We start from the raw sequence: 12,699 nt of genomic DNA, 5'->3' as shown, positions 1-12,699 counted from the left end.
TATGTAATACAAGCCTTAATAATCTGATTCTCCTTTTATGCAATTATTTACAAACTCTGAACTAAAAGAAAAACATATGGCTAAATGGTGGAATTAAAGAACAAGTATGTTCTCAAATAGTTTTACCCTAAGTAATCTATTCTTTGGAGTAGAAATACTCACTTAATACAGTATGTTAATTATAATCAATTTTAGCTACACTTTGTTGGTGCGAATTTAGCCCAATTTAAATTCCTGTGTGCCTAGAAATCACAACTATTCTCTTTAAAAGCTACTAAGAATTTATAGCACAGTTTAATATTCAGACTGATATCCCACCCTACTTATTTTAAAGGTACAGAATTTAATGATACCTTCTTTTGATAAATGGAACTTACTAACAATGTAAAGCATTTTCCTTTCTAAACTGTATAGTTTTATTCAGTTATCTATATAACAATGTTATAAACTAGTAAGCAAAGCAAGCAGCATTACTTTTTTTAAATAACATCTTTAATTAAAGTTTTTGCAAAGGTAAAATATTAAACTTAAAATAGGTCTTAGTACATCAAAATACTAAGTTCTCTAATTGTATTCCAAGATGGTCTTTAAAACATAATATCCCATATATCACAGAAGAGCAACCTTGATCTGCAATTGTACAGAATGAATTTTACAAACATAATAAATATATTTACGCCCTTACACATAACAGTATGTACAACAGCAGTTGACAATAGTAGCTCAGAACAGCAAAAAGGATTAGCCCCTCCCCCCAATTGTAGCCCTGATACATACTGGATGATTTAAGGAAACTTGAAATAGTAGCTACCAACTCAATGTAGTTCTTCCCTTAAGAGAGAAGAAAAAAACAAGTTTATCTTGTTCCTCAAAATAAACAAAAATATCAAGTTTGGTGTGCTCTTCCTTAAACCATAAAAAAATGACAAAAAACAGACTAAGGCAGGCTTAAAAAGGGAATACAAACTTCAGAATAATTTCCATAACATAACAGATTAAAATGCAAAACTATTTAAAACAAACCCATGAGGAGATATATAAAGTAACTATTTTTTAACCAATGAATTCAAAATCTGAAATAGCTGATTCAGACAGATAGGTGGGAAATAGACATATGAAATAAAATGAAAATGTACAAAGATGGATCAATAAAATATTACATTGCACAAAAGCTCAAAAAAGTTCAAGATGAAATAATCTGAAAATAGAGGAATTTTCTCAAGTGGAAGAAAAAGCTAAGTTATAAAGGGGACTCCCAAGAAAATTATGTCTGATTTCCTATACAAGGTGTATTTATCTTCTGAAAAGAATGGTGACGTTATTGCTATAAGATAATCAAAAATTACTCTTAGAAGGAGATAACCCTCTTCATTCCTCCATAAAAGCCAGAAAAAAAGAAAACCAAATCCTTGATTTTCATATAGCAAAAGAAAATCTTTATACAAAAGCTATTATATTTTTATGTTCTTGCTGTCTAAGCCAGTCTATTACAGTATGCTCTTCAAGAACACATTTTAATCACTATACACACTGCTCAAATCTTGATGTATCCCTAAAAGAATAACATCAAGGTGGCTTTGATTTTAAGAGAGGCAACAATATAAACGTGGTATTATGATGGCATTTAATAGAAAGAAATGTGAACATTTAAAAAAATATAAAAGCCCAATATAAAGATCCCCCTCATATAACAGACATTTTACTCTAGAAACTAATTGCACATTAAAGAGTTGTTTCAGCCAAATGTGGCGCTCCACAGAATTTAAATGTGCTCTCAGCCATTCAAATGGTCTGATTATCCAAACGACCACCAAAAAAGAGTACATACACTGAAAGGCACGCATTTCCACACTTTTATCTAGTACTTTTGCGTAAATTTCCTTAGCACTGCTGATTGTTTTTTAATAAAAGGTGCCATCACCATCTGTGCAAATCTAAACAAATCCTTTTCTGAAACCTTTACTTATTTCATAATACTAAGTCTGAACTATTTTCCCTCTTTGAAAAAACATGTTATTTTCATTTCAAAATTCTGAAAGTGGGAATCCTTGCCTTTTCAAAGGAATGACAGAACCTAATGAAACGATTTGTTAAATAAAATGTTAAAAGCATGATTAAGAATTCAAGTACAATAAAAGATAAGCAAGTGGCATTCTTACAGCAAGCCACTCTAATAAAACTAAAACATGCTATTTGATTAAAAAGGAACACGATGCAGTAATATATAAGAGCACAATTTGGTATGCAGTGTTGTTTGGACCAGCTTTCAGAATATTCACAGGTAAAAGAAAAGCACTTGCCAAGTATGTCATAATTAATATGCAATATACACAGGTGCAAATATAAATGGCTATTTCCTGCTTCAAAATAACCCTAATGAGTCACTCTGAAAGCAGTGGTTGTTCATGTTTGAGTATAAAAACAGGCCAGTATACAATTCTATTATGAATACGAATGTTTTCATCTACATAGAGAGCCCAAAATATAAGCTGAATATCATACAGTAATCCAAGGTTCAGTAGCATAAGAACTACTAGATAGCGAAAGGGTTTTAATCAACACTGCAGCAATGCTAAACTTTTATAGGTAGTTCAGGTCATTTGACTTCTTCACTGGGTAAATATAAACCTACTAGCAACTATACTCAAGGGCAAACAAACAACAGGACTTCTGTGATTTTATCCCCTCTCCCTCCTCTCCTCCCAGTCTCATTAATTAAAAAAAACAAACAAACCTGTGTGTGCTTTGAGCATAGTGGGGTAAACAAATAAACCTCCAGAAAACTAAATTAATATAGTAAAAATTAAAACCGTATCACCAGTTATGGCATCTAAATAAAACCTAACTCCTAGCATGCTAGAAACCACATTTATACCAAAGTTCAGAACATAAGTTAAAGGGACCAAGGTGGTATGTGGGGTGGGAAGCAGGCAAAAAAAAAGAAAAAGAAAAAAGATTAGCCTTTTCAAGAAAGTTTAAAGATTTGTGTTAAAAATGGAAAAATGATATATAATACCTCACAGTCTTTCTTTGCAATGTACTTTAAAGTGTTTCTATGTTACTTCTGGAAACACAAAGGCAAATAAAAGGAAGACAAAAATGGAAGACTTAAAAAAAAATCAATATACAAGTAAGTTAAACACATGTGAATTTTGTCAAAATAAACCATGAAAAGAATTAGGTGTAAGAACAAAGGTGAATACACAAGTTCCTACAGTTCTCCCAAGCAACTCGTTCACACTGAACATAGCACTGCCACGTTGTTCTTTATAGCCCCTTACAGAATACAGAGCTATGCATTCTTAATATCATATAACATTTCTATTATTTTTAATATACAAGTCAAATTTCTATGCTTTCTTCCCGATGTGCAAACTGGAGCCCATGTCTATATTATCAATGGCCTGGAAGGGCCACCAAATGAAAGAGAGGTAAATATGTACTTAGTGGCCCACCCTCCTCTAACCCCAAAATTTCTCCCTCAAATTACAAAGTTGCATTTTAAAAGTGTGTTCACTTAGAATCATTTTAAAATTCTTTACTAGTAAACACAAAAAAACTTTTATAATTACTAAATTGTTTAATAAAATTCCAGGTCCTCACCACCTGCCCAATGCTTCAATCAATGCACAGAATGTTATCTAAATGTTTGTTTAGCTTAAAGACTAAACACATATACAAGCATATACTCTTCAGCCCAACAGGAAAAAAAATCTATCTATTCATATGTATATAATTTCAGCTAGATGGTACCTTTGTGCAATAACACTGTATTCCTGAGGAGCCACTGGGGTTTCCTTTGAAGGTCGGGGGGCTAAAAGAAACAAATACAATTTTTCTGTTAGGAAATTGAAGTTATTTTAATTCTGCTCAACTCAGATGAGACCCAAGTCTTTAAAACTACATGTAATGAGTCTCAAAACCTAATTAAAATAAATACCCATTCCTGGGTAAATTTTGTCTCCAAACTGTGATCACTGTTTACTTCCTTTAACTCTTAAATAGATGTTCCATAAAGCAGGGAAGGAAGAGGTATATATTACTGAAGGAGAACAGCAAGTAAAAATATTTAAGACCTATTATGAGTTCTAAATTGTTTCCTTATACAAGTGAATTAAAATTCAACACATATTCTTACCCTTTTGTAAAAAGCTCACACGCAATTTTTACCAAATATAACCATGTACAATAAGCAGTTTCAGTTCAATCTATCAAAAGGGAAGTTTCTTCAGTTCATTCCAACAAGTATCTTCTGACTGAACTCAAGTTGGAGGAAGGAATATAAACCAAGCTTTACATGCTAATTACCAGTGGCAGGTACCTGTATTTAAAATCGACAATTACGGTTTTCTTACACAAAATCCCAACCCTCGCCACCCCAACAACCCCAGGTGCTACAGTTCCATGGCTTGCCAGTTAGAAGTAGTGTCTGTGTTGTCAAGGTCTCTTTGTTCCAGTAGCTCCGCTTCTACTGCACTTCTCTGACATGCAGAAGTTAAGTTTTGGTTGGTATATGTCCCAAGTTTCAAACTGTCCACTTTAAATTTTTTTTTAAGTTTCTTTTGTTTTATTTATAAAAGAACAGAACCAACTCTTCACCATTCTGCATCTCCAATGGCTTTGGAAAATATATAATCTCTTCCATTAAGATTCATAATGCCATCCTTGAGATGAAATTTCCATTTGTTTTTACTTCTGTGTATCTAAATAAATAAGTAAAAAATGTATGAGATAAAATAAAAAGAGAAAACAAACAACCACAGAAAAACCATTCACACATCAAACTTGTATATTACTGCAATTGCAAACTGGTTTCTTTTTTAATTGAGATATAACTGACATGTAACGTATTAGTTTCAGGTGTACAAAGACCATAAATAGTTACAAATTTTTTTCCTGTGACAAGAACTTTTAAGATCTACTCTTTTTGTAACTTTCAAATATACAATGTTATCAACTGTAGTCACCATGCTGTACTATATCCTCCTGATTACTTATTTTATAACTTAAACTTTGTATCTTTGACCACCTTCACCCATTTCACCTACCTCCAAACCCTCATCTCTGGCAATCACCAGTCTGTTCTCTGTATCTTTAAGTTCACTTTTTTTGTTTGAGATTCCACATGAGATCACATGGTATTTGTCTTTCTCTGTCTGATAGTTCACTTAGCATAATGCAAAGTCCATCCATGTTGTCATAAATGGCAAGACTGGCTTCTTCTAAAAGGCTGAATAATATTCAACTGTACATATACATACACCACAGCTTCTTTATCCATTCATCCACTGATGGACACCCAGATTGCTTCCATTCTTGGCTGCTGTAAATAATGCTATAATGAACGGGGGAATGCACATATCTTTCAGAGTCAGTGTTTCTGTTTCCTTTTAATAAATACTCAGAAGTGGAATTGCTAGATTGTATGGTAATTTTATTTTTAATTTTTTTTTTTTTTTTTTTTTGCAGTACACGGGCCTCTCATTGTTTGTGGCCTCTCCCATTGCGAAGCACAGGCTCCGGACGCGCAGGCTCAGCGGCCATGGCTCACAGGCCTAGCCACTCCGCGGCATGTGGGATCTTCCGGGGCACGAACCCGTGTCCCCTGCATAGGCAGGCAGACTCTCAACCACTGCGCCACCAGGGAAGCCCTCTATTTTTAATTTTTAAAGGAAGGTTTACACTGTTTTCCATAGCAGCTATCCCAGTTTACATTCCCACCAATGGTACCACAGGGTTCCCTTTTCTCCACGTCCTTTTTAATTCTTGTCTTTTTGATAACAGCCATTTTAACAGGTGTGAGGTGATATACCTCATTGTGGTTGACTTGTATTTCCCTGATGATTCCTGATGTGGAGCATCTTTTCATGTATCTGTTTGCCATTTGTATGTCTTCTTTGGAAAAATGTCTATTCAGGTCCTCTGCCCATTTTTAAATTGGGCTGTTTGTTTGTTTTGATGTTGAATTGTGTGAGTTCTTTGTATATTTTGGGTATCAACCCACTGTCAGATATATCCTTTGCAAATATCTTCTCCAATTCAGCAAGTGGCCTTTTTGTTTTGTTGATGGTTTCTTCCGACGTGCAAGAGCTTTTTCGTTTGATGTAGTCCCACTTGTTTATTTTTGCTTTTGTTGCCTTTGCTTTCTTGTCAAATCAAAAAATCACCAATAAGACCAATGTCAAGGAGCTTATCATCTCTGTTTTCTTTCTTCTATGGTTTCAGGTCTTACATTCAAGTCATTTTGCACTGATTATTTTGCATGATAAAAGATAGTAGCCCAGTTTCATTCTTTTGCATGTGGCTTCCCAGTTTTCCCCACACCATTTACTGAAGGGACTGTCCTTTCCTCATTTTATATTCTTTGCTCTTCTGTCGTAAATTAATTGACCACACAGGAATGGGTTTATTTCTGGGCTCTCTTTTCTGTTCTATTGATCTATGTGTCTGTTTCTATGCCAATACCATACTGTTTTGATTACTATAGTTTTGTAATACAGCTTGAAATCAAGAAGCATGATGCCTTTGTTCTTTCTCTAGATTGCTACGGCTCTTCAGGGTCTTTTGTGGTTTGATACAAATTTTAGGACTGTTTGATCTCTTTCTGTGAAAAATGCCATTGAAATGTTGATAGAGACTGCACTGAATCTATAGACTGTTTTGGATATTATGGACAATTTAACAATATTAAGTCTTCCAATCCATGAGCAAGTAATATATTTCCATTTACTTGTGTATTTTTCAATCTCTTTCATCAATGTCTTAACAGTTTTCGGTGTACAGGTCTTTCACCTCCTTGGTTGTATTTATCCCTAGATATTTTTTTCTTTTTGATGCAGCTGTAAATGGGATTGTTTTCTTAATTTCTCTTTCTGATAGTTCATTATTAGTGTATAGAAACAACAGATTTTTGTATCCTGAAATTGACTGAATTCATTTATTAGTTCTAACAGTTTTTTGGTGGAGTCTTTTAGCATTTTCTATGTAATATCATGTCACCTGCAAACAGTGACAGTTTCCCTTCTTCCTTTCTGATTTGGATGTCTTTTATTTCTTTTTCTTGCCTAACTGCTCTGACTAGGACTTCCCATATCATGTTGAGGAAAAATGGTAGGAGTGAGCATGCTTGTCTTATTCCTAATCTTAGAGGAAAAGCTCTCAGCCTTTCATTGATGAGTATGTTACCTGTGGGATTTTCATATGTCCTTTATTAAGTTGAGGTACATTCCCTCTATACCAACTTAATGTTGAGACTTTTTATGTTGAATTTTGTCAAATGCTTTTTCAGCATCTATTGAGATGATCACATGACTTTTATCCTTCATTTTGTTAACATGGTGTATCACACTGACTGATTTGTAGATGTTGAACCTTCCTTGAATCCCTGGAATAAATCCCACTTGATCATGGTATATGATCTTTTCAATAAATTGCAAATTCAGTTTGCTAATATTTTGTTGAGGATTTCTGCATCTATGTTCATCAGGATGATACTGGCCTGTAATTTTCTTTTCTTGTGGCATCCTTGTCTGGTTTTGGTATCAGGGTAATGCTGGTCTTGTAAAATGAGTTTAGAAGTGTTTCCTCCTCTTCTATTTTTTAGAAGAGTTTGAGGATTGGTATTAATTCATTAATTGGTATTAATGTTTGGTAGAATGTACCCATGAAGCCATCTGGCCCTAGACTTTTGTTTATTGGCAAGTTTTTGATTATTGATTCAATCTCCTTACTAGTAATCAGTATGTTCAGATTTTCAATTTCTTCATGATTCAGTCTTAGAAGGTTGTGTGCTTGTAGGAATTTATCCATTTCTTCTAGATTGTCCAATTTGTAAATGTATAATTATTCATAGTAGTCTCTTATGATCCTTTATATTTCTGTTATCAGCTGTAATATCTATTTCTGATTTTATTTATTTGAGTCCTCTCTCTCTTGGTGAGTCTAACTAATGGTCTGTCAATTTTGTTTATCTCTTCAAATAACCAGCTTTTAGTTTCATTGATCTTTTCTATTGTCTTTTTAGTCTCTATTCATTTATTCCCACTCTGATCTTTGTATTTCCTTCCTTCTACTAACTTTGGGCTTCTTCTTGTTCTTTTAGGTGTAAAGTTGGATTGTTTATTTGAGATTTTTCCTTATTTCTTGATGTAGGCATTTCTCTCTATGTACTTCTTTCTTACAACTGCTTCTGCTGCATTCTACAAGTTTTGGTATGTTATATTTCCATTTTCATTTGTCTCAAGGTATTTTTCTAGTTCTCTTTTGATTTCTTCTTTGACCCACTGGTTGTTCAGTAGCATATTTAATCTCCATCTAATTGATTTCTAGTTTAATACCACTGCGGTCAAATTGGTTTTTAATAGTTTAATTTGACAACCTCTCTTAAAAAAAAATTCACTAGGTGCGTTTTTCAAAAATAAATTTATCTATAATTAGTAATACTTATTTTATAGCTCTCAGTACTTGTGTTCATTAAAGTAGTTAATAATATTTCTCTGAAAAATATCTTACCTCTACCAGGTATGTGTATACATGTCATTTCATAGGAAATTTTATACTGGCAAATATTTCAAACAGCAATACCCTTTGTTCTCCCTGATGCTTCTAGACCATTTTTTTTTTGTCTTTTCTCTGTAACTCCTTTTATGTCTATGCCATTGATTTGACCTTAGGCTTTTCTTCATTCCTCTTATCTACTGACCACCAGGACACTATCTTTTCAATATTGGTATCATGTTTACAACTACTCTCTTCTTCTTCCTCACAGACAGTAACAACTTCCATATTGCTGACCTTTTTAATACCGTGGCCCCACTGTATTAGAATTCACACTAATATTAGTATTTCTCTAATTATTACTTTCTCTCTAATTCTATTTTAGTTGTCTTCAGGACACCTGGCAACTGTTTTCTAAAAGGCCATCAATAATCTTCTAGTTACCATGTCAACAGCCTCTTGTCGTATGATTTATTACAATATCCCTTAGTTGATTTCCAGGACTTCACTCTCTCCCTTCCTTCCAATCATCTTTTAAGTATCACTGCCACTTCAGGCTTTCATGTTCAAAAGAGAAAATTATAGCCTGGAGAGGTTCCATGGCATGACCAAGGGCATATCACAGTTAAGTGACAAAGATGATTCTCTTGCCCCAGTCCAAGATGCTTTCTACTAATCAGGCTGTTTTATATAATAATGCAGAAATTCTCACTATATACAGGTATTTTCTTATCCCACTGCTAAAATTCCATGGTCTAACATCCCTGTGCAGACAGTCTCCATGACACATTCTTAGCAAATCACTGTTCGGTGTCTGCTTGAGTATGGTTAAAAGTGGGGGGTAAAGAACTGCAAATTAAGTTATCCCTTCCTGGGATAGCTCTCTTATAACTCTTTCATACTTTACCCCTTACTAAAACTGCTTACTCCAAACTTCTACTTATTGATCGTAGTTCTGCCTTTTGGGAGTTAATTTAAAAAACAATCAAATACTTTGTATGTTTGAAAATCACTCCCATACCTTTCCTCTAGATCACTAACTTAAGCTATATATAAATTTAACATGTGTCAATTTTTTCTCACTTATTAAAACAAAATAGAGTACAATAAAGTGAAACAGTATTCAGGACAGAGACTCCAGCATTAAGTGGTCTTATAGCTCTGGTCTAATTACATTATGTAGATTATTACACCTAACACCTTAGGATGGATGATTTGAATGTCTAACAGATACAACACTCAACATGCCCAAAACCAGCCACTCTCCTTTCCCAAACTTGCTCCATCTGCAGCCTTTCCCATCCAAGTTGATGGTATCTCCATGCTTCTGTCTGACTCCTCATCAAAAAAAATTCCTGTACCCATTCTTGATCCCTCCTTTTCTACTGCACATACAAGAGTCAGGAAATCCTGTTGACTCTTCCTTCAAAACATCCAAGATCCAGCTGCTTCTCACCACTTCCAGTACTATCATCCTAGCCTCAGTCACCATTATCACTCACTTGGATTATGACAATATCCCTCTATTAACCTCATTTCAACCTTTGCTTCTTCTCTGCTCTCACAAAGAAAGCTAAGTAATCTTTTTAAGATTAAAATGTAAGTGATATCACTTTTGTCTATTTGAAACCTTCCAATAGCTTCCCAATTCACTCAGAGGAAGAGCCCATGTCCTCCTACACCATCTGCCTTCACCTAGCTCTGACTTAATCTACTACTATACTACTCCCCCAAGTCCAGTTACACTGGCCTCCTTTTTGCTCCTCACACACAACAGGCAGGTTATGCCACTGAATAATGACAGGGCTAACTTTCTTCAAGTCTTTGTTCCTGTTCCGTTTTCCCACTCTAATAATTTCCCATACCAATTATCAGCTTCTAACATAGCATATTAATTACAGTTGACCCTTGAACAGTATGGGTTTGGAAGTGCAGAGATACATAGGTATTTTTCAATAGTAAATACTACAGAATTAAGTGGCCTATGGTTGGATGACTACATGCATGTGGAGGAAGCGCAGATACAGAGGACTGCCTATATGTTACATGCTGATTAACCCCAGCATTGTACAAGAGTCAACCGTAATTTATTTGTCGTTTGTTATGTTTTAACATCTGTCTCCCTCAACTAGAGTAAGCTTCTCAATAGCAGAGACTGTTTTGTTTTGTTCACTGGTGTATCTCAAGTTCCTAGAATAGTACCCTGGGACATCATAGACACTCTGTAAGTATTTTTTGAATAAAAAGATATCTGTCTCCTCTTTTCTTTTGACTTCCTGTAGAGAAAGTATTAACTATCCTAAAAATGGATATACAAATTTATTTCCGGTACAAACCAAGTGACTACAACCTGAAAGACATGGAATTAAATAAACAAGTGATATATATATATTAAATAAATAAATAAATGAGCAAACAAGTGCTGAGTAGCCAGAAAAAGGAATTCCACAGACAAGTAAAGAAACTGACTGCATTCTGCTGCAAGACAACTTGCAAAAAGCAAATGTAGAAAAGTTTCATGAATCAAATAATAGTCTATATACTAAGCACTGAAGTCATATTGAGTAATAAGTAGTAAATATTTTTACTTGAATAAAATCACAAAATACAACTCAACAATTCACTGGCCTTAAATTAAGCCCTTCCTGAAGGAGTGTCCTGAGTGCCAGGAAAAAGGCCTCTGAAATTTCCTAATGACAAACATATTAAATACAATTACCTACAAATAAGGCTGAAGACTCAATACCTGATGCCATCAGTCCCTATCCACCCATACTTATGGGAGAACCCTGCCTCATTATTAAGTTTAAGGTTCTCATTTGATTAGCAATACAATAACTCTATGATTGCTTCTAAAATTGACTCGTTGTTGAAATTCTAAAGTTTAGTCTTCAAAAATAAACTCCTAAAGTTCAAGTTGCCTCAAACCACACCCACACCCATTTCAGAACACACCCTTCTTTACTGTTGGCTAAAACATCAAGACTCAACCCTCCAGTCTCCAGAACTCATTTGATTATAAAAATTAGATCTCTGCAAACTTTATAACTGTTTATCATTCAACACACTATTTAAATCTATTTTTTAATTTCTTAGTTTAAAACATTAAAATATTGTCTCTTGGAGCAAAACAAACCAATTTTAACATTTAAAATATTAAGTGTACAAAGGAGAATACAACTAGTCACTTATAATATGAAAATACTTAGAAGCATATTCTTAAGTCAAGCTAAGGTAAAGGTCCTCTCTTGACTGATAAATCTGACATCTTGCTATCATGAAACTGTGCCCTGGATAATCTGGCTGCCAACAGGTTCCCTTGAGTCTTCCTGGCAATAAAGATTTACTGGTATCTCCCACTGTTTTAACTTCAATACGCTTCCTCTATGTGCATGTAATGAGAAATTACTTTTATTATAATGTGCTTGGTGTAGGGTATTGAAAGTGCTTACTTAGCAGTCATAATGTACAAAAGGGGATGCCTGATAACTCTGAATCAATGACCTCACTAATTTAATTCTATAATTTCACGGGTATTCAACTCTCTTGACTTTACCTTTTCATTAGGAAATGATAAGATTTATTTTCTTAACATTTTCCCTATAGATCTGTTTGCAGTAAACATGGCTACTTATAATATTCATTTCTATAAAAGCAACACAAATTAAAAATTTTCATCATTTGTAAAGGAGGGCATGCAGGGCACAAATCTTGTATAATAATGACTTCAGCTCCAGTACCTGACACATTTAGGCACTTAATAAATATATGTTTACTGAATGAGTAGTGCTTATAAACAAAACCCAACTACTTCTGTTAGAGTTTTCAGCACATTTTAAAGACCTCTGCTAAAATTAAATTATAAAAATGCAATATAATTTGTGGATTTACTATAAATTCAATGATTATAACCAGAAAAAAAAATTTATTCCAAATTAAATGTTTCAGCAAATAACCAAAATTTTAACAATGCCAATAACTATATCAAAAATACTTGGGGGCTTCCCTAGTGGCGCAGTGGTTGGGAGTCCGCTTGTAGATGCAGGGGACACGGGTTCGTGCCCTGGTCCGGGAGGATCCCGGATGCCGCGGAGCGGCTGGGCCCGTGAGCCTTGGCCGCTGGGCCTGCGCGTCCGGAGCCTGTGCTCCGCGGCGGGAGGGGCCACAGCAGTGAGAGGCCCACGTACCGCAAAAAAAAAAAAA

The 12,699-nt window shown here is 34.5% G+C and overlaps 1 protein-coding gene across 1 annotated transcript in view; it reads right to left on the bottom strand.

The window, feature by feature from the left end:
• Positions 1 to 470: 470 nt before the first annotated feature.
• GTF2A1 (general transcription factor IIA subunit 1) overlaps positions 471 to 12,699 on the bottom strand; it is a 45,156-nt gene continuing 32,927 nt past the window's right edge. The window contains exon 8 of the mRNA XM_024736324.1: positions 471 to 4,703. Within this exon, the coding sequence (XP_024592092.1) occupies positions 4,596 to 4,703 (108 nt within the window). The 3' untranslated portion in view covers positions 471 to 4,595. The remainder of the gene's footprint in view (positions 4,704 to 12,699) is intronic.

The sequence above is a fragment of the Neophocaena asiaeorientalis genome, unplaced genomic scaffold (genome assembly GCF_003031525.2).
Source record: "Neophocaena asiaeorientalis asiaeorientalis breed wild unplaced genomic scaffold, Neophocaena_asiaeorientalis_V1.1 scaffold152, whole genome shotgun sequence".
NCBI lineage: Eukaryota > Metazoa > Chordata > Mammalia > Artiodactyla > Phocoenidae > Neophocaena > Neophocaena asiaeorientalis.
The sequence above is the reverse complement of the archived record's forward strand: the minus strand, read 5'-3'. Positions and strand labels throughout refer to the sequence as shown.